The 21487-nt window shown below is 46.8% G+C and overlaps 1 protein-coding gene across 4 annotated transcripts in view; it reads right to left on the minus strand.

The window, feature by feature from the left end:
* LOC105020001 (sodium channel protein type 2 subunit alpha) overlaps positions 1-21487 on the minus strand; it is a 42864-nt gene that overhangs the window by 13627 nt on the left and 7750 nt on the right. For 2 of the 4 annotated variants that reach the window (XM_029116632.2, XM_020042282.3), the window contains exons 3-17: positions 18644-18762; positions 18211-18300; positions 17658-17786; positions 16390-16481; positions 12331-12609; positions 10894-10957; positions 10498-10639; positions 10097-10303; positions 7871-8152; positions 6911-7249; positions 6568-6697; positions 5329-5567; positions 4750-4923; positions 4244-4600; positions 3295-3837 (exon numbers count right to left, since the gene is read on the minus strand). In XM_029116632.2, the coding sequence (XP_028972465.2) occupies positions 3295-3837; positions 4244-4600; positions 4750-4923; positions 5329-5567; positions 6568-6697; positions 6911-7249; positions 7871-8152; positions 10097-10303; positions 10498-10639; positions 10894-10957; positions 12331-12609; positions 16390-16481; positions 17658-17786; positions 18211-18300; positions 18644-18762 (3186 nt within the window). Of the gene's footprint in view, positions 1-3294; positions 3838-4243; positions 4601-4749; positions 4924-5328; positions 5568-6567; positions 6698-6910; positions 7250-7870; positions 8153-10096; positions 10304-10497; positions 10640-10893; positions 10958-12330; positions 12610-16389; positions 16482-16694; positions 17432-17657; positions 17787-18210; positions 18301-18643; positions 18763-21487 lie in introns of those variants that run through there. The other 2 variants (XM_029116633.2, XM_034289707.1) reach the window with 2 other exon arrangements.

Consider the following 21487-nt stretch of genomic DNA (forward strand, 5'->3'; position numbering starts at 1 on the left):
TCGCTCTCTCTTTACCAGTCTGTCTCTGTCTCTCTCTCTTTCCCAGTCTCTCTCTCTCTCTGTCTCTCTCTCTCTCTGTCTCTCTCTCTCTCTGTCTCTCTCTCTTTCCCAGTCTCTCTCTCTCTTTCCCAGTCTCTCTCTTTCCCAGTCTCTCTCTTTCCCAGTCTCTCTCTCTTTCCCAGTCTCTCTCTCTCTCTCTCTCTCTCTCTCTCTCTCTCTCTCTCTCTCTCTCTCTCTCTCTCTCTCTCTCCCTCTCCCTCTATATATATATATATATATATATATATATATATATATCTTTCCCAGTCTCTTTTTCCTCTCTCCCTTTCCCGGTCTCTCTCCCTGTCTCTCCCCTGTCTCTCTCCAAGTCTTTCTCCGTCTCCCTCTCTCTATTCTGGGCTATAAATAGCCTTTTTGAAGGCAATATGTAATTTGTGTCTTTCCTTCACTAGGGCCTTTGTTATAATTGCTGTATACAGTTCAGCATGGTGCATCTAACCTTATGCAACTACTAAGATAAAAAGGGTTTGAGGGCCTTTTCCTCTTCAAATCTTCACTCCATCTAATACAAACCTGATGATGGAACCTCATCCTCTCCTCTCTCCATGCATTAAGATTGTAAAGTCCAGAATCAATACTCAATAATCAGGTACGTGTCATATAAGTTAAGCTATCAATGGACAAAGGGGGTGCCACTCATTTGTCATGGAGCTGAAACTGCAAAACAAAAAAGACTGAAATGAGATGGGGGTAGGGTCAAACAAAATTCGGGGATCACGGCAGTTGACGTCCAGGTGTGTAAAAACAGGCAGAGAATGAAAACATAGGCAATCCATAATAAAAAAAAATATGAAAAATAATTATTGGTTGGTTCTGTAAAATGGCATAGGCAGTCTCCATGGTTGGTGCTATGTACAATAAAATGGTCTTACAAGTGTCCTCTCTCACTGAAAACCTTGAAAGGATCCGTAACACAGCTGCAATAACAAACGGAATGGTTAAGCAGCGTCGGGTTCATACACTCTAAAACCTCCACATCTGCTCTTCTTCAGTGGCTCTGAGGGCACCTAAGGAAACAGGTTATCCACAGAGAAATGACAAGCACTTCATGCAGTGCAGAATCCAACATACACACACGCACACGCACGTTCATGAACAAACATACCCGGGTATGACCATTTTAACAATAGACACATTTCAACCAATGATTCATAGGTGCGGACGAGGAGTTGAGGATCAGCCATTCAATCCATATTTCAGGGCTAGATCCTTTTATTATTCTTTGATATAGACTACGCTAGGGAATATTCTCGGCACGTGTGATGTAACGATTGCAGGTGAACCTGCAGGGGTTGGCCGGGGACCCCTAGTGGCTGGCTGGTGACACTACAGTTGATATGCTAAGCTCCTCTTCCTGTGCGTGGACGTGAGGTGGGAGGGTCTACAGAGCCTTGCCTGCCCTGGGTTGCCTTACATGACAAGGGGTCATGGAAGTCATTAGAATGCAAATTATCTCATTTACATAAGACGATCCGAAATATTGTGTACATATGTACAGTGGATGTAAAAAGTCTACACACCCCTGTTAAAATGCCAGGTTCTTGTGATGTAAAAGAATGAGTCAAAGATGAATCATGTCAGAACTTTTTCCACTTTTAATGTGACCTATAATGTGAACAATTCAATTGAAAAACAAACAGAAATCTTTGAGCGGGAAAAGTAAGAAATAATAACCTGGTTGCATAAATGTGCACACCCTTGAACTAATACTTTGTTGCAGCACCTTTTGATTTTATTACAGCACTCAGTCTTTTTGGGTATGGGTCTATTAGCATGGCACATCTTGACATGGCAATATCTGCCCACTCTTCTTTGCAAAAATGCTCCAAATCTGTCAGATTGTGAGGACATCTCCCGTGCACAGCCCTCTTCAGTACCCCACATATGTTCAATTGGATTCAGGTCTGGGCTCTGGCTGGGCCATTCCAAAACATTAAATCTTCTGGTGAAGCCATGCTTTTGTGGATTTGGATGTGTGATTGGGTAGTTTTTAGTTTTCATTTTTCCTCCTCGAAGATTTAAGTTTATTTTTCAATTTAATTCTTCACATTATAGGTCACATTAAAAGTGGAAAAGTTTCTGACATGATTTATCTTTGTCTCATTCTTTCACATCACAAAAACCTGGCATTTTCACAGGGGTGTGTAGACTTTTTATATCCACTGTATGTGTCAGTGTGTGTGTGCGCGCAAGTGTCCATGTGTAAGTCATAGTAAGTGCTTTCTCTTCCTTTTTCAGTCTACAGGACATTCATTTGATTAAGATGAGGTATACACACTCACACACACACAAATACACGCACACACACTCACTCCAGGCATGGATGCTGCATTAAACAATTTCTTCTACAACCATAGATAATAGTGGAGAGCCATTTGGTCTGTGTCCCTTAACCAGAAAACAAACACATCAGCAAGATACAGTGTCTAATGAGAACCTCCCGGAAGAACCTGCTGCTAGGGCATAGGCGACCGTGACTCACTGTTTGTTGTGACTGTACCATCCTGTCACTGTACATTGCTATTGTTTCAACGCCCAGGGCTTCACAAGAGCAACTCCATGGAGACTGTATCAGAAAACGAATGGAGACACAATGCTACGTCTGGATAAGTTAGCAAGACGGCAAGCTAGAAACTGGATTCATAACATTCTAGCCAGTGATGGTATTACATACTGAATGTTATTAGGATTCTTAGCGGACGCTTAATAGGAACTTGGTTTGTGTTTTGTCCTCCACGACTGATCTGACTGTAGCGAGACAGATCAGATTTTCGGTTCAGAACCATGGATGACAGCACTCACTTCGACACTTTAGAAAGCTGGTTAGTCCTCAGCACCAGACTAGTCCTCAACCATAAGCACCAGAATAGTCCATAGCACCAGAACAGCACTCAGCACAAGACTAGTCCTCAGTCCTCAACACCAGAATAGTCCGTAGCACCAGACTAGTCTCAGCACTAAGTGCCGACCTTGCTTAAGGCCATGGTAATCTTTGGCACATTAGGTAATGTACATTTTGTAATTGATCCAGGGTTGGAACACAGACACCACTGCAAACTGACACAGACACACTGTAAAATAGCAGACACCACTGTAAACTAACACAGACACCACTGTAAACTAACACAGACACCACTATAAACTAACACAGACACAACACTGTAAAATAACAGACTGCGTTTGTCACTAATAGACACAGCAGTACACCGGTCAGATCTAAACCTCGTCTTTTACCTCTTTGCTGTCCATCTCCATGTCCTCGGACGCCGAGTCGCTGCTGAACTCCTCCGTGACCACGTTCTCGAAGTCAGACTCGCACACGGCAATGGGCACGCTGACCGTGAGGCTGGGGTTGTGAATGAACGACATGTAGTCACACTCGGTCATCTTCGTGCCGTCCCCCAGCTCCACCCCCAACCCCCCTCCGGGTCGCCCGTTCCCCTCCGTCAGATAGATCCCGCTGAGATCCTTCGTGATCTCGACGGCGGTGTGGTTGGATCCGCAGTGTCCCCCCTTGCCGTTGACATCGAGGGAGCTGCGGAGCTCGTCCAGGGGCTTGCTCTCTTCCAGGGACACGTCCTTGCCCCCCTTGGAGGCTCTGCCGCCGAGAAACACACTCTGGACCACCTGCCGGACGCTCGTCTTGACCCAGGCCACGCCCCTTTGGATGCGGCCCACGGCAATCTGCAGGTTGTTCATCTCGCTGTCGTCGTCCGTCGCCGCCAGGTTGTCGGCGCTGAAGGAGCTCAGCAGCAAGGCCAGAAACAGATTCAGGACCTACAGACGTGCACAGAGAAAAGACAAGAAGAAACACAGAGTAGTTGTCTTGGGAAGATCCTCGTCTGACATTATGGAAACATAAAAGATAATCGTTGATAATTGTTTGTAAGTGCAGCTCACACATTCGGAGTGGAATTTTGAGTGCTTTACATAAAAATTACAAACGAGCCACTTTGGCCAATTTGTTCTTGGTGGGGTGACCTGAAATGGGGAGAGGGGGAGTGATCGAGAAAAGGTTTCATAGCTGCACCATCTCACCGGTCCGCGTCCTTGTGGGCGCCAGACCTCTAAGGCAGGACACATCGCAGACCGGTGATTCATCCAAATGTGTTGATTAACAGAGGGCGTGGCCGGGGTGAGATGTAAAGAACGTTGATGCCGAGACACCGGGCTGGACACCTACCACCAGGTTTCCGATGACCATGACCATCATGAAGACGATGAGGCACATGCTCTGGCCCGCCACCTCCATGCAGTCCCACATGGTCTCGATCCACTCGCCGCACAGCACCCGGAACACAATGAGGAACGAGTGGAAGAAGTCGTTCATGTGCCAGCGGGGCAGCTGGCAGTCGTCCGAGATCTTGCACACGCACTCCTTGTAGCTCTTGCCGAACAGCTGCATGCCGACCACGGCGAAGATGAAGACGATGATGGCGAGGACCAGAGTCAAGTTGCCCAGGGCGCCCACCGAGTTACCGATGATCTTGATCAGCATGTTTAAGGTGGGCCACGACTTGGCCAGTTTAAACACCCTCAACTGTTGACAAGAGGTATTTAAGTAAACACAAATTTAGCCAAGAGGCACGGTAGTTCAGTGTTTCCTGTAAAATAGCCCAACTAGAAAACACACACTCTGCTGTAACGGCGTCGGCTCAGGAGAAACCGGTGTCAGGAATGGGAACTCACCAGTCGGAAAGACCTGAGCACAGACAGACCCTCGACATTGGCCAGGCCCAGCTCCATCAGACTCAGGCTAACTATTATGCCGTCAAAGATGTTCCATCCTTGTTGGAAGTAATAGTAGGGGTCCAAGGCGATAAGTTTGAAACACATTTCGGCCGTGAAGATGCCTGTGAACACCTACACAGAGACATGTATTAATAAGTTATATTCGGGCATGGTTAGAAAGTTTTACATAGATTGAGTGACAACGCTCGTGTGGGAGGAGTGTGGGTTTAGGCTTGGCATAAGTATTTAGCCTTATGGATTGTGAATAGAAATGCATATTTGTTTATCGTTTAAAGAGCATGCGGCCGAATGAATCGTATACCACACACTTGGTCAGTAAAACTGGGAAATATTACTGCATTTCATTTGTTTTTTTTTTGGAAGTTGGTGTGACTTTGCGGGGCAAGCTATACGAAGTGCAAGAGACGAGAACAATTCCCTGAGACATTGCAGCTTCAGGAGAATACTATCCCAGAAACACACGCGGCATGACATTTAAAAGCCCGCAGCGTCACTTGAACGATATCCGCCACTCACCAAGTTCCCCACGGTGAGGACGCTGGTGAACTCCCCGGTCATGGGGTAGTGCTCCATGGCCATGAACAGGGTGTTGAGGACGATGCAGATGGTGATGGCCAGGTCCACAAAAGGATCCATCACCACTGTGTTGACTATCCCCTTGAAGCTCAGCCACAGAGGACAGCAGTCCCATATCAGATAGGTGTTTGCGAACTTGTACCAGCATGGCGGACACTTCTGCCTCGACTCCTCGAGCTCTGGAAAAGTTTAATTGAATGAGTGTTGACAATATGTCCTAGTTATGGTTAGGACCTGTTGGCACGCGTGCAGCAGCGATTGAAATATAACAGCCTAATTGATGATGTTTGGGGGAAGTTCTTTGATGCTTTTCTAAAGCTAAGGTCAACACATAGTTGATGACCTGCAGTACATATTACAATGGTTTTAAAGATGTTTGGTGCATTTGTCCAGTATAAATCTTGGTATTTTCGAGTCCATATGACTTCACATCTGCTTTCCTGACCTTTTAGAAGGTCCAATCCAATCATGTTTGTGATAGATATTTATGTGTTTGTCTGGTGTGGACTCAAATTGTGCCAAATGAAATGATGCGTCTGGGCTTTGTGAGTTAAGTGCTACATTGTTCATCTATGGCCAGTGCTGCCGTCAAATTGCCAGCAAATCAGAATATATGAATAATTTCATGAATTTTATGTCATCTTTGTAAAGGTTTTCAAAGGTGAAAAGTCTTATTCCTTCACATTTATGATTACTTTTTTTTGAGCCTGTGTCGTGCAAATTCAGAAAGTCTCACACAAGCATGGCCCTTTCATTGTATTCTACAGCTCCCTGTGGGTATTTGGGTTCAATGGTCTTTTATGAAAGTCTGCCTCTCTACTTAATCTATCAAATATGACAGAAACACATTCCAAGGCTGTAAGCTCAAGTGTATGGAATGTAAGAACTTGGTAACACTTTCTGTAGATGCTCTAAGGATTTTCTGCTGACTATTAGTAACATCTTAACTATCTACCATAACCATAATCCTTAACATAAACTTAACCTTTATCCTAACCCTAACCTTAAACTTTACCCTAAACCTTACCTTAAACTTAACCGTAGCCCACGCGAGCACTTGCTTAACAACATGCAGTTTGTTGAAAGTTTGTCAATAGTACAATCATCTATACAACACATACAGGCGGAAATTGGGACTCCCAAATAAATCACCACCAAGAACTTGGGAGTGACACTGACCCTCCATGGTGTTGGTGAGGATGCTGGCCACACTCATAGCCCTGGCTCTCTCCGGCATGTCCAGGTAGTGCATGGAAGCCCGTCGAGGCCTCCTCTTCTTCAGTCTCAACTCAGAGTCGGTGGTGGTTCCCTGGAGATTGGGAGAGTAACTCAGCTTTTGGACCAGGTGGCCTCGGCAAGACTGGCTGACCGTTGTCACGACCACGCCGACCATGCTGGGTCGCTTCCGACAGTTAGCCAAACAACGGAACCAACGGATGCGAAAAAGTGCAAAACCAGTTGCCTGGCACTCCAGGCAGAAAGAAAATCTGACTTTCGAGGGCTGACGCAAACTACAGCTTACCTCATGCAGGAGCACGCCCGCAGGCGAGGCGGGCGTGGAAGTCCCTCCCACTAGCGACACGACTCCGTTGCAGTCCACGGCGCAGCGCATCTTGCCGTTGGCTGGGAGCAGGACCCGCTGGGCATTCAGGCTGGTCTGGCTGTACGTGCTGCAGCGCCGCTCCAAGCGGCAAGGCACAAAGAGGGAGCCGCGCCGGCTGTCTTCCTCGAACGTGCTGTGCTCATCGTCGGCGAAGTCGTTCTCGGAGACCACGTCGCGGGCATGGCCGCGGAAGCTGAACAAGCTGGCGCGGCTGTTCCTCCGCGGGGAGAAGATGGAGCCGCGGACACTTAGGAGGGACTGGGGTGCGGTGGGAAGAGCGAAAGGGCGAAAGGGGGGAGGGAGAGGGGGGGTGCAGGTGTCATTACTAAAAAAGGAGGATGGAGGTCATGGTGATTATGACAGAGGTTGAAGGGAGATAATAGTTGGTGACCCCTCCCAGGACAGTCTGCTCACCTGTTGACCCCTCCCAGGACAAACTCCTCACCTGTTGACCCCTCCCAGGACAGTCTCCTCACCTGTTGACCCCTCCCAGGACAGTTTCCTCACCTGGTGACCCCTCCCAGGACAGTCTGCTCACCTGTTGACCCCTCCCAGGACAGTTTCCTCACCTGTTGACCCCTCCCAGGACAGTCTCCTCACGTGGTGACCCCTCCCAGGACAGTCTACTCACCTGGTGACCCCTCCCAGGACAGTTTCCTCACCTGGTGACCCCTCCCAGGACAGTCTCCTCACCTGTTGACCCCTCCCAGGACAGTCTCCTCACGTGGTGACCCCTCCCAGGACAGTCTCCTCACGTGGTGACCCCTCCCAGGACAGTTTCCTCACCTGTTGACCCCTCCCAGGACAGTCTCCTCACCTGTTGACCCCTCCCAGGACAGTTTCCTCACCTGGTGACCCTTACCAGCACTGTCTGCTCACCTGGTTAGGTGACGAGCATCTCTTGTCCTGCGACAGCCTGTTGGCATCCATAGAAAAGCGGAAGCTTGATCTCTTGATGCTGTCCTCCGACTCTGACTTATGGAATTTATCGTGTTCTGCCTTCTCCTCCTCCTCCTGCCTCTGTTTTCTCTTCCTCCGTTGGTTCCTCCTCTCCTTGGCACTCTTGGAGCTGAGTTTGGAGGTCCCAGAGGAGGTTTCCGAGGGGGGGGCCAGTCTCCCGCTGTACTCTCCATTGCTCTCGATAGCTGCTGTAGCGGCAGCCTGCCAGCCAATGAGAACACAAGCGGAGTTGTCATGGCAACCTGTGTCTGTCTTAGGGGCTCTGGCGGACAGCGCGAGATCACAGTCGCGGCACAAGTGCCCATATAGGCTTCAAAGAACCTCCAAAAATGGACGCCAGTGTTTTGTCACACAGACTGCCAGTTTTCTTTATGACCCTGGGCAAGACTAAAAAGCAGTTCGCCAAGCAAGGGAGCAGCTTGAAAAGGATAACAAGCCCTGCCGAGAGACTAATTGAACCAGCAATGAAACACACACTGGGGCCAACGTGGTTCACCAAATCCAAATTACCAGGCCCTCTGTGGTCACCACAGGCAGAGATAAGGGGACAAACCAGACTCACCTAACAGGTTCCGAAATTAAAAGATAACATTGCGCTTGCAGTTCAAAAAAGCATTAGATTGAATGTGAGAAGCACAAGTGGTTAACTCAGGCTTTTGGTTATTGTGTGGTTGAAATCTTTACATGAATAAAGCTTTCTACCACACGTGTGCGCTATATCTGATGTTTCAAATATTTTTTCTACAAATTTGTTGTTCAGAGTGCCTGAGATATTCCTGATTTAAACTGAATTGTTGTTCCGTCTTGTCAGTTTCTCCTTGCTTACACTTGCTTTAGACCCTCCCAGTAAAATACACCCCAACCTAAACCACCATGGAGTAGCCAATACTGTTCCGGTCTCGTTCAAGTACGGAAAGAGGGGACGGTTGGTGGTGTTGTTTAAATTCAGTAAACCTGACAGGATTCTACACAATGCCCCTTTTAATCTCCAGGCACTGAGTGGCCCAAAGGATATCAAAAGTCCAATAGGTGAAGGTCTTGTTGAGTCAAGAAGTCAAGAAGGTTCGGTTTGTCACACAGCGTCACTAGTTGCATTGATTTATTTAAGGAAATGTATTATGTTACTTCACACATGACACACACTTCGCCTGACACACACACACACACACACACACACACACACACACACTTTGCTTGTCGTCCTACCAGTGTCGCCCCTAGTGTCATCAGTCTATGTCGTCTGTTTCCAAAATGTTTTTATTACTTTTTATCTATTATCTATTAGATCATTTTCTTCTTAATTGACTCGCCTAGTTGGATAAAGGTTAAACAAAAATAGAAACTAATTTCCACGAGGCCTGGGTGCTATTGTGGAATGTAAGTTAACCGACGTTTTGGTTTTCCAAAAGTGCTGGTAAAGGATAGTGCTTACAATGCAAACGTGGGTTTCACAGTTTTTGAGAAGGTTGTGCGCTCGCTGAATGTAAGGAATTCCTAACTTTATTGCCAAGGTTTCTGGGGCCGCTCGGGTTGAAACCTTGATAAATAAAACAATCAATTGGGGAGTCTTAACGCGGTGCGGGCAGGCTGTATTCTTAATGGTCTCATGACCTAACCCGTCGTTGTTGCATGCACGCTCTCCACATCACTGAGGAATGTATTCATCAACAAATTAGCATGGGAGAAGTAACATTATACAGGTTATTTTTTCAAACGCATCCACGCTTGCTCTCGGTACGTGCATTTCTGTGACATCCATGTTTCACTTGGTATTGTGCTGCAATGCTGACCTCCTAGCCAAGCTGTTCTGGTGAATAACATGTGAAGTGCAGCAGAAGGAGCAGTAACCTCCCTCCCTTCGTGAAACTCTACTACCAACACCGCGCACAGGCATTCCTCCTCCTCCAGCCACCTCTTGTTTCCATAGTAATGGAGCGCCCTTGTCTCCAGGAGCTTGATTCTAAGCATCAAGGCACACTTATTTCGGAGGGGATTACGGGCTTGAGGGAGCCAGGGGCCAATAGAGAGGGCAGGATAGGAAAAGACAGAGAAAGATATTGACGCCCGTGGAACTCTCCAGGCGATGCACAGCCTTAGATATGACCCGGACACCATCTCCCTTTTGCCCAGCGTTCTGCTCCGTACCTGCGCCTCCTCCTGCTGTCGCTTCAGTTGCTCCAGCATGGCCTGGAACTCCTCCTCCTTCTGCGCGGCCTCCTCAATGGTGGCCTGGTTCTGCTCGTCGTAGGCCATGGCGACCACCGCCAGGATCAGGTTGACCAGGTAGAAGGACCCCAAGAAGATCACCAGCACAAAGAAGATCATGTAGGGTTTACCTGCTGCTCGCAGGGTCTAGGAGGCCCGAAGGGAGGGTGGGGGGGAGGGGGGGGAGGGGGGGGCAGTAAGAAATAAAAAAGGCATGTAAGGCACATTCATTGTTTAGTCCTAGACTAGGCTTAATCTGCGTCCACGAAACCGGCCCTCGCGGTTCATGATCACCTGTTTTGGCCATTTTGTCTCTAACTAACCAATACGTTTTAGCCCACCTGTTGGTAAAGGTTTTCCCAGAAGTCCTGGGTCATCAGTCTGAACAGGGACAGGAAGGCCCAGCTGAACGTGTCGAAGCTGGTGTAGCCGTAGTTCGGGTTCCGGCCAGCTTTGAGGCAAATAAATCCCTCTGGACACGACCTATGATGGGCAGACCGTCCAAAATGCAACCGGGTTACTTAACCACAACCGGGTTACTTAACCACAACCGGGTTACTTAACCACAACCGGGTTCAAAATAATTCTGCCTGAATCTCTCTGGCATTGATGCCAAGTGCTAATTCAGTTAACATTTCATCAGTGCCTAAGCGTTGCGGGGACATTCAATGTGTGTGTTGAGGCTTTCTCGGTGGAGGTGATTGGCTATAGCAACCTGACGTGTGCTCTGGTCTTACCCAGCTCCACTGCCATTCCCACAGAGCAGGGCGTCCTTGGCGTTGGGGAGGTAATAGTAATTATCTAGAAGAAAGGTGAGAGGAACAATCAATCTGCTGAGTAGCGGGGAAGAAAGGAAGTTAGACACAGAAGTCTGGAGGGAGGGTGGAAAAAGGGGAGAGATGATTGAAACGGAGCAAACCGTCGTACAAACTCAATGGATTTTTAAGCTTGTTCTGCATCACAATAGGTGAACAGCTGTCACCTGATGTAGCTGGGTTTTGGGTTAAATAAACAAAACCAAACACGGCCTTAACATATTGAAGGTTGCTGTTATCTTTATTATTATATCGTGCAGAGCTTATTACTCTAACGATCGCCCCATCGCGGCCATAACGGGTACACTCAATGTTACCAATTAACCGACAGGAAGGGAATGAACCACTTCATAACCACTAATGGCCACTCAATGGGGCCCAGAGCCCTTCCTACGCATGGCCGCTGAGGCTTTATAGCAGTTGCTGAGACCTCAAAGACAACTTGAGTTATTCTGTGCTTGAATGGCGCACTCAGGTGGTTCAGGAAGATCTTCCGATCTTATTTTCCCCTCCCATTAATGAAACATGACCATTGGGCATCAGGATATTGTGGTGTTAGAGGTCACATTGGAGGCGGGTCTCTGAAATTCTTGAAGCGGCAAGACATTTACTTCCTGTTAAACAGAGTACCGGCAGGCCATGGTGAGGAGGACCGAGAGAGTCTGACCCTTCAATAGCCTGGCCTGGATGACCCTCCCGGCTAACTGCTTCAGATGCTAAAGCCAGACATCTGCGCCCTGACTGTCTCTCTCCATCCCTGACTCTCAATTATGTGCCTGTATGACATTGCATCAGTTCCGCCGTCAACTTAGATTGTCATATCCCATTTCTCTCTCTCTCTCTCTCTCTCTCGCGCCGCTGCTCTCTGTGTCTCGGCAAGTCCATTTCCTCTCACAGTAAATGTTTCCTCTGTTCCATCTCTGTTTTCTCCATCTCCCCCATCCCCATATTGATGGCTGGTCTTAATGCCTGCCTGCCTGTCTGCCACACCCCATCAGTGGCCTGTGACTCAGCCTGCCCGTGACTCATCTCTCTCTCTCTCCCTTAATGTGCACGCCGTCTCGCACACCAGAAGAGGAAAGGGATGGGGGCGCTGGGCCGTTGTTCGGTGCGATTATCTGCCGCGTTTTTTCTCGCCGCGTCCTACTCGGAATGGCCCCCCCCCCCCACTCCACGGCCAATCGATGTCACTCTGTATCACGCTGTTTCGCGGACGGCGGACAGGGCTGGCTAGCAGGGTTCTCATTCACAACTTATTTCAGTGTGCAGTCAGTGTAACGGTATATATTCCAATGCTGTCTGAAGCCCAGAGCTCCAATACCAAGACGGCCTGACGGACAAAACAAGCGATTTGCTTACTCTTGTCACTGATGTGCTCGATCCAGTCGACGGAGCTGGAGGCGTTGACATCGGTGCCGTTGACAAAAGCGCCGCCGAAGTCCGGACCTCCTTGAGTTCTGTTCAGGCCGTCGAGGGCTGTGGTGTTGAGGATGTTGCGGACACACTTATGCCTCAGGTTCCCCATGAAGAGCTGCAGGCCGATGAGGGCGAACACGCTGAGGCAGAAGACGGTGAGGATCATGACATCAGAGAGCTTCTTGACCGACTGGATCAGAGCGCCCACGATCGTCTTCAGCCCTGGAAGGAGGATAAGCCATAGTCATGGTTACCAGGCCCTTTGGCCAACCGGTTTATAAATAATATTCCCAATAGAGACGGTGGTTGGTGTTCATTTTAAAAAGGTAATAACACATACCGATATGCCCCTCGCAAACTGTAGAATCCTAGTGTAGTTTAATGTTTGGTGATAGACTTTTGAATAGACTTGGATCCTTACAGTCCTGTCATTACTTAAAGGTGCACTGCGGGATCTCAAGCACACCGAATATCTACAAACCCCATTCCAAAAAAGAGTAAAAAAGGAATGGAATAATTTACAAATCTCATAAACTTATATTTAATTCACAATAGAATATAGATAACATATCAAATGTTGAAAGTGAGACATTTTGTAATGTCATGCCAAATATTGGCTCATTTTGGATTTCATGAGAGCTACACATTCCAAAAAAGTTGGGACAGGTAGCAATAAGAGGCCGGAAAAGTTAAATGTACAGATAAGGAACAGCTGGAGGACCAATTTGCTATTTATTATGTCAATTGGCAACATGATTGGGTATAAAAAGAGCCTCTCAGAGTGGCGGTGTCTCTCAGAAGTCAAGATAGGCAGAGGATCACCAATTCCCCCAATGCTGTGGCGAAAAATAGTGGAACAATATCAGAAAGGAGTTTCTCAGAAAAAAATTGCAAAGAGTTTGAAGTTATCACCATCTACAGTGCATAATATCATCCAAAGATTCAGAGAATCTGGAACAATCTCTGTGCGTAAGGGTCAAGGCCGGAAAACCATACTGGATGCCCGTGATCTTCGGGCCCTCAGACGGCACTGCATCACATACAGGAATGATACTGTAATAGAAATCACAACATGGGCTCAGGAATACTTCCAGAAAACACTGTCGGTGAACACAATCCACCGTTGCTGGCTAAAACTCTTTAGGTCAAAAAAGAAGAACAGGATCCAGAAGCGCAGGCGTTTTCTCTGGGCCAAGGATCATTTAAAATGGACTGTGGCAAAGTGGAAAAGTGTTCTGTGGTCAGACTAATCAAAATGTAAAGTTCATTTTGGAAAACTCGGACGCCATTTCATCCGGACTAAAGTGGACAAGGACAATCCAAGTTGTTATCAGCGCTCTGTTCAGAAGCCTGCATTTCTGATGGTATGGGGTTGCATGAGTGCGTGTGGCATGGGCAGCCTACACATCTGGAAAGGCACCATCAATGCTGACAGATATATCCAAGTTATAGAACATATGCTCCCATCCAGACGTCATCTCTTTCAGGGAAGACCTTGCATTTTCCAACTTGACAATGCCAGACCACATACTGCATCAATTACAATGTCATGGCTGCATAGAAGAAGGATCCGGGTACTGAAATGGCCAGCCTGCATTCCAGATCTTTCACCCATAGAAAACATTTGACGCATCATAAAGAGGAAGGTGCGACAAAGAAGACCTAAGACAGTTGAGCAACTAGAAGCCTGTATTAGACTGATTGGGACAACATTCCTATTCATAAACTTGAGCAACTTGTCTCCTCAGTCCCCAGACGTTTGCAGTCTGTTATAAAAAGAAGAGGAGATGCCACACAGTGGTAAACATAGCCTTGTCCCAACTTTTTTGAGATGTGTTGATGCCATGAAATTTAAAATCAACTTATTTTTCCCTTAGAGTGATACATTTTCTCAGTTTAAACATTTGATGTCCTCTATGTTGTATTCTGAATACAATATTGAAATTTGAAACTTCCACATCATTGTATTCTGTTTTTATTCACAATTGTACAGTGTCCCAACTTTTTTGGAATTGGGTTTGTATGAATTAAACATAGAACATTTCGTAGGAATTGCACAATAACAGGTGGTCGAAATAATACAAAAATAATACAAATACAATGTAACGGCTTGTGATCGCCATTTTCCCAACTACTGGCCGAAAATATACAAAGTATCCACAGTGCATCTTTAATTCCGAAGTGTTTTGTGCATGAATGTAATCAACTCATTTGAAATGTGTCTAGAGTGATATAGTCATATAATATATATATTTTTTAAATGGACCTATTTGGATCATTCAGTTTGATGGGGACCAAGTGTGCTAGGGTTGTACTGACAGAACACAAGCCGACGTAGGCTACGATTAGAATCGCGTATTAGGCACAGAGATAATGACGTGACCTGTTTGTATATGAAACCAAGAGACTCCACGCTCGTAAGAGTGTGAGTCATGTCATTATCTAGCATCACTACAGTGCAAACCAAGTAAAACAAATAAAACACACACACACACACACACACTCAGTTGACACACACAAACAACAGGACACAAGGACAGAGAGGAAAAGCCCTAGGAATACAATGGATAGAACCGGCCTAGCACCTATTCCAGACAATTTGTTTGAACTTGCACTGGCTGCTGGGTATTGTAAGGTAATCATTTCTGTTGTATTGTGGAATCTTCATTCAAATCATGCAAACTGAACAGAATCTGTTCTTGCGATGTGGTAAAGAGGTCAATGGATCTCTAACCAAGCGGTGGAAATGTCATGGCACCGCGTGGGGGAAAGATTTCGCAAAGGAAAACCGGAAGAATTTCCTCATGGACTCCCAGCAGATTTAGCCTACATTTGGGTACTAATAGTAAGGGAGGTGGCTTCCCCGGCTAATGCACCCCCACCCAATCAGTAGTATGCCCCAATCAGTCACAAACTACTACTACATACTACACAGAACATACTTCACCATCACCCATGGAGTACTTGTAGTATGTAGTATGCAGTATGTGATTTGAGATTCAGCACACTTATCGCTCACTCTCAAATAAAATTGATTTCTGGGATATTGTATACAATTTGCGGGCGTCAGGGAGACTCCCAAAACGTCTGGGAGAGTAGGGATGTCTGATGTTCTAGTCAACAATCCACTGCATTACAGGTAAAACCAACTTTTACTACGCTAGGTTTTTCCTATGCTAGGTATGTTACTAGCTATTTTAAATTGCACAAGTTCGTCAGCAGTCACTTTTTTTCCAATTTGAAGAGCACTGTTTTTAAATGTTAAGCAGTGAAAACAGACAAATGTCAAAATCAGGGCCTTTTTTAATGAAGACATAGGATTTGGATTGAAGACATAGGATTTGATGACGACTATTCACTTCATTAGAACTGAGTTTTTGACGTGTACAAATGGTAGCGTCTTAATGTTTTTTGGGGAGTCTTGTCCTTCAGTATTCTACTACGATCCAATTACCTTTTTACCGCATCTATGTCACTCGATTCAACAAATCACAGCTCAGATTGATGGGTACACTCCCTGCTTAGCATCTATGGGTTCACGCTCTATGGCCACCAGTCCACCTATTATGCCAATATTGGATGGCGACGCCCGTTCTAATCAATTCTATTTCTATGGGAGGAAACATGTAGACACAAATGCTCACCACACAAATTAGCTTTCGCAATGTCCCATGCTTAAATAAGTAAAAAAAATTATAAAAAACTCCACCTCATTTCCCCAAAAGAGCAGGATAACAAAGGAAGATAATTGCGTGAAAAAAGTGAAGGATACGGAATGTGTCTAAAAGCGTGGAATCTTTTCCATCTCAATGGAGTGGGCCCGGATTCCTGCTTTTATTGGCCTGCGGAGAGGCAGCGTGACTGAGGCAACACCGCCAGGCTAAGCTAACGTGAGATGAACAGTTACTGTATCTCAGATGAAGGTGATTAGCCGTTAGCATTTAGCCTTGTAAGCTAACAATTTAGCAATTAATCTTTGATCTTCAACCTGGGCTCTCTCACCTGGGATGACCGATATAGTTTTGAGGGCTCGGAGAACCCTGAAGGTTCTGAGGGCCGAGACATTACCCAGGTCCACAAACTCTGTCACATATCTGTAAGGGAAGGGAGGGAGGGGTGTGTGGTACGGGGGGGAGGGCGGGGTGGATGTGGGAGGTCACACACACACACAGAAGACACACACGCGCACACACACCATGACAAGACAAGGGTTTTTGGGGTGGGTGGGGGGGGGGTGGGGGGGCAACAAACATCACACACAAGAGACACTTTGGCTGACAGGTTAGAGTGGAGACACAGACTCTTACCTGGGATCACTGAGATAGTTTTCAAAGCTCGCAATACTCTGAATGTGCGCAGAGCTGAAACATTGCCTAGGTTTACAAACTCTGTTACATACCTGCGGGATTAAATGCACAGTTACCAATCAGCAGTGTAACCTGGATTTCCTTTTGCACACACCCACACACGCGCTCACAGAATCAGTGGCCCCTCTCCCCGTTTGTAGACTATGCGCTGTTTCATGGAGCCCCAAAGGATATTTTACTTCCCGTGACTCAGTCGAGGTCTAAACTAAACATGCAGAATGAACAAGGTGCCAGGTACAGTAGTGGTTGTGCAGTATTTCACTTCAGCAGGTCATTGAATAAGCCATTGTTGGTTAACATTGCTACAAGTTAACCAACATTTGCAGTCTCGCCCGTTGTCTAGATCAAGGACTGGGCAGGCAGGGCCAGCGGATATTGTTGGTCGCTCTTTCATACCACGTGAGAAAGGGTGTCGGCCATGGCAAAATGCGAGAACACGGTACAAAAGTTGCTTTAAAACCGCCCCAGGCGGGGCACAGAGCTCCACGGTACACACACGGCCCCGGCACTGACTGACCCGAGACGTTCTGTGCCCATGAAACCTGGAAGACACTAGATGTGACATGGACTGCAGCCCGACACAGTGCGCCTGCAAAGACAGTCCAGATAATACAGCCTGCCACCTGGGTGTCTGGCCTGCAGCCGTGTGCTGGTTTCTCTAATCCCAGCGGAGGAATGTGGATTCGGTAACTCTGGGGGTGGGGGGGGGGGGGGGGGGTCGCTGTACTGGGTCAAGAGTACTATGGTCGAACGGAAATACAAGCCACTGTTTGCATTACTGACAACAATAGTGTGTGACATGGGGGCGGGGGGGGGGTCTGGTTAGGATAAAGAAATTTTTAAAAATCTGCTATTGATCATGACTGGAAACACAAGAAATACACAGAACCAGGCTTTACTCACGCCATGGAGATGACCATAAAGTCCAACCAGTTCCACGGGTCCCGGAGGAAGGTGAACTTCCCAACACAGAACCCTCTGGCCAGGATTTTAATGAGAGACTCAAACGTGTAGATCCCTGTGAAGGTGTACCTGGCAAAATCACAAGAGAGAGAGTCATTATGGCGGTTATGAAACAGCAAAACCATGGGAACGGCCCCCGCTCAGTCAAACAAAATTGCCGCAGGATTGGACCAAAACGACAGTATCAGTCCTCTGGCAGGGTAGGCGCCGTTCTAGTTTTGACACAGACGTTGTTTTAAGCGGTTACAGCTAGCGTGGATACTGGAGCATAGCCAGTGTTTCAACTGCCAATCAAATTACTTTCCATTGGTCTCTCACAGAAAATATTGTAAGGGATTTCTGGAGCCCAAGCAGGCACTCTTACCCCAGAAATGGAATGCTTACGTCCTACCGAGAAACCCTGTTTCTCTGGTGCCCGTCTAAATAATGGAACAACCTATCATTTTCAAACCAGTAACAAACGGGAATTGAGTGCATGTGTTAAGCTACTTACTCAACATTCTTGGCCCAATCCGGGGGGCTGCTCAGGGTCATGAAACCACAGTTGGTCAGGATTGTGAACATGATTAACATGCTGAACATCGTGAAGAGACATGGGTCAAGGAAACAATAAGGGGTTTGTGGGTTAGCGTCAAAATGTGTCACGTCAAGGTTAACTGATAATCAAGACTATCCAAGGCTTTGTGTTTTCCCTGAACCTGACCTGAATGGGGAAAACCCCTGTATAAATATCTAGGACCCAGACTGTTTTCATGGTGAGGTCAGATGGTTAGTAAATCAGCAAAAACAATCTACCATTACATATTCTCAACTTCAACAATGCAATTTAGACACATTTCTGTAACATACCGCACATTTCTGCATATGACACCTAACTAGGCCAAAGGTACATCAAAGCAAGTCTTCATATAGGTGTGAAAGGATATGAGTGAACTAAAATTGAGATTGCTATTCTTCGTAGAGGGTTGAAGGGGCTTAAGATGTAGCAGGCTGGAGTGGCGTTGAAACGGAAGATGGCCTTTCTGCGATTCAATACTATGAATGTCTGAGAGAGAAGGAGAGAGCAAGAGAGTTGAGTTCCCCAAATGACATGCCAACAGGCCACCATAACAGCTCTGACCGGGGAAACCCAACGAAACCGTACCGACGCCAGGTCACGGCGTTGTTCCCTTACAGCACTGTCCATGGGGCGTTGGGCTGCCCTGTCGTCCTGCAATCATGGCGGTTGTTCCTCCGGTCTGGCACGCTCAGACCCCAGACCATCACTGCCACACAGTCCCACTCAACCATTGTATGTGTGTGTGTGTGTGTGTGTGTGTGTCTGTCTATACATTTTGAACATAGCGGGAGGATGACATAAGAACAAACTACTCTCCTTTCGGTGGAGAGACTGAACAGGTGCGCTGCCGACCATTGTCTACCTTTAACATAGGGATTATATTACCAAACCATGTGCATCTGAATGGCTGCATGATCAGACACAGCGAAACAAACAGCGGCTTGACACGCCCCAAAACCAACCGACACGTCAACGTAACGACTTCTAATTAACACGCGTGTCCACAAAGGCTTTCCAGGCTACATTTGGCAGCACCACGGTGTCATAGACAATGTTTGAAAAAACAAACGTAAATCCTCAGGAAACCATGAACTGTTTCAAGGTCAGGTTATGTGAGTATTTAGCAGGGAACGGACTGAACAGTCTCTGAGGCGTTTCCTTCTCACGCTGTGTATGTTAAGCTGAGGCAACAGAACGTTGGGAGAACGTCGTACTACAGCCTCCCCTAGGATGTCCCGTTCAGGTAAAGACAATGGGCCCAGGAAGTTAACACTCGATGGGCCATGAACAAGTGGAATGGGAACTATCAACTGGAAGGACACCATTTTGATGACGGAACTGGGGCAGAACATTTAAGGTCACGCAGGTAAGGCACCCGCAACATTGCTACGCTACCAACCGAGGCAGGGGTGAGCGGTCTCTTTGGGCCAGTCAGACAGATTGCTTGGTGGTTGCAGTGGAGTCCTCCTCCCTTTGGACCAGTGGGGAACTCTGAGGGCCTTCCAAGGTGTTGGCGCACCAAGGCTAGCCACTGCCTAGCTCTACCACACCTGTGGAGTTACCAACAAGGACAATATGATGATTCATTTAAGTTAAAATCTCCCTTTCTGGCGTCAACTTTCATCAAGAGGTTATGCTTAGGATGTGATGTCTCCGCGTAAACTGAGTGATGCCACGATTCTGTGACTGTTCGGTTGGATGCAGCGTTGTGGAAGCGTTTTTCCACAACACTGCAGACGGCCAAGGCCCAATATCTGTGGTTTGCCACTGTTTCAAACGGTCACCATTTGTTGAACAGGGAGGGATGGAAATGGAGTGTCCAGCCCAGACCTGAGCAAACTACGGCCCGCGGGCCACATCCGGCCCTTTGTACGTCCCTGTCCGGCCCGCGTGAGGCCAATCATAAATGATAGGGATGCACCGAAAATTCAGCCACCGAATAATTTACACAATCTTTTCTTTCAGGGTTTTTGGTTTTCGGCCTTTGAAAATTTTATTTTGAAAAGCGTTCAGTTTGTATTACTTACGTATGGACGTATATGCGTGCGTGAGCTGAGAGTGAAGGTGAACAGCGACAAGTGACGCTAGCCAGGTTACCCTCAAGATGTCGGCTCACGCTAAGAAAAGAAAAGTTGATAACAAATGCCGTGTTTCAAACAAGACATGGACTGCCAAGTATTTCTTTACAGAAATTAAAAGGTAAAGCCGTTTGCTTAATCTATGGTACACAGGTCGCTGTGTTATATGATTATAATTTGAATCGCCACTACACGACCAAGCATGAGGATAAATACAGAAATCTGTCTGATGAAGAGCGTGTGTGGGAGTCTGATGCGTTGCTAGCAAAACTGCAAACCCAACAAGGACTTTTTACGAAACTTCACACCCCCAGAGATGCAGCCGTCAGGAAGTTTTGTAATTTCGCACAAAATCGCAAGAAAAAGTAAAGCGTTTTCTGACGGAGAGTTTATTAAGGAGTGTTTATTTGACTCTGTTACGTTGTTGTGCCCGGAGAAAAAGGGCGCATTTGAGAAGGTGTCACTCTCCCGACGCACTGTAACGAGGCGGGTTGAGGACATCGCTGGAAACTTGGAGCTTCAGCTGAAGAACAGAGCGGCCGACTTTGACTATTTTTCTCTGGCTTTGGATGAGAGCTGCGATGTACGTGACACCGCCCAGCTACTCATCTTCTTACGTGGGATAACTGCCGACTTTCAAATCACGGAGGAGTTGGCAGCCATGCAGTCAATGAAAGGGACAACCACTGGTAATTACTTGTTCACAGAAGTAAATGCATGTTTGGACATGTTAGGACTGAAATGGGACAAGCTGGCAGGTGTGACAACAGACGGTTGTCCAAATCTGACGGGGAAAAATGTTGGACTTTTAAAGAAAATGCAGGATAAAGTGACAGAAATGAACCGTTTGCAGAAATGGACATTTTTGCATTGTATTATACATCAGGAAGTGTTATGTAAGACAGTGTTAAAAATGAACCATGTTGTTGACGCTGTAACTAAAACAGTTAACCTCATCCGAGCGAGAGAATTAAATCACAGACAATTTGTTGCATTTTTGGAGGAAAATGAGATTGAACATGGTGACATAAGCTATCACTGCACTGGTCAGGTGGCTCAGCCTTGGCAAAGTGCTGAAAAGTGTCTGGGACCTGAGAGACCATATTCAGGATTTCTGTGTTAAGAAAGGACAT

Source organism: Esox lucius, chromosome 22 (genome assembly GCF_011004845.1).
Source record: "Esox lucius isolate fEsoLuc1 chromosome 22, fEsoLuc1.pri, whole genome shotgun sequence".
In the NCBI taxonomy this organism is placed as follows: Eukaryota; Metazoa; Chordata; class Actinopteri; order Esociformes; family Esocidae; genus Esox; species Esox lucius.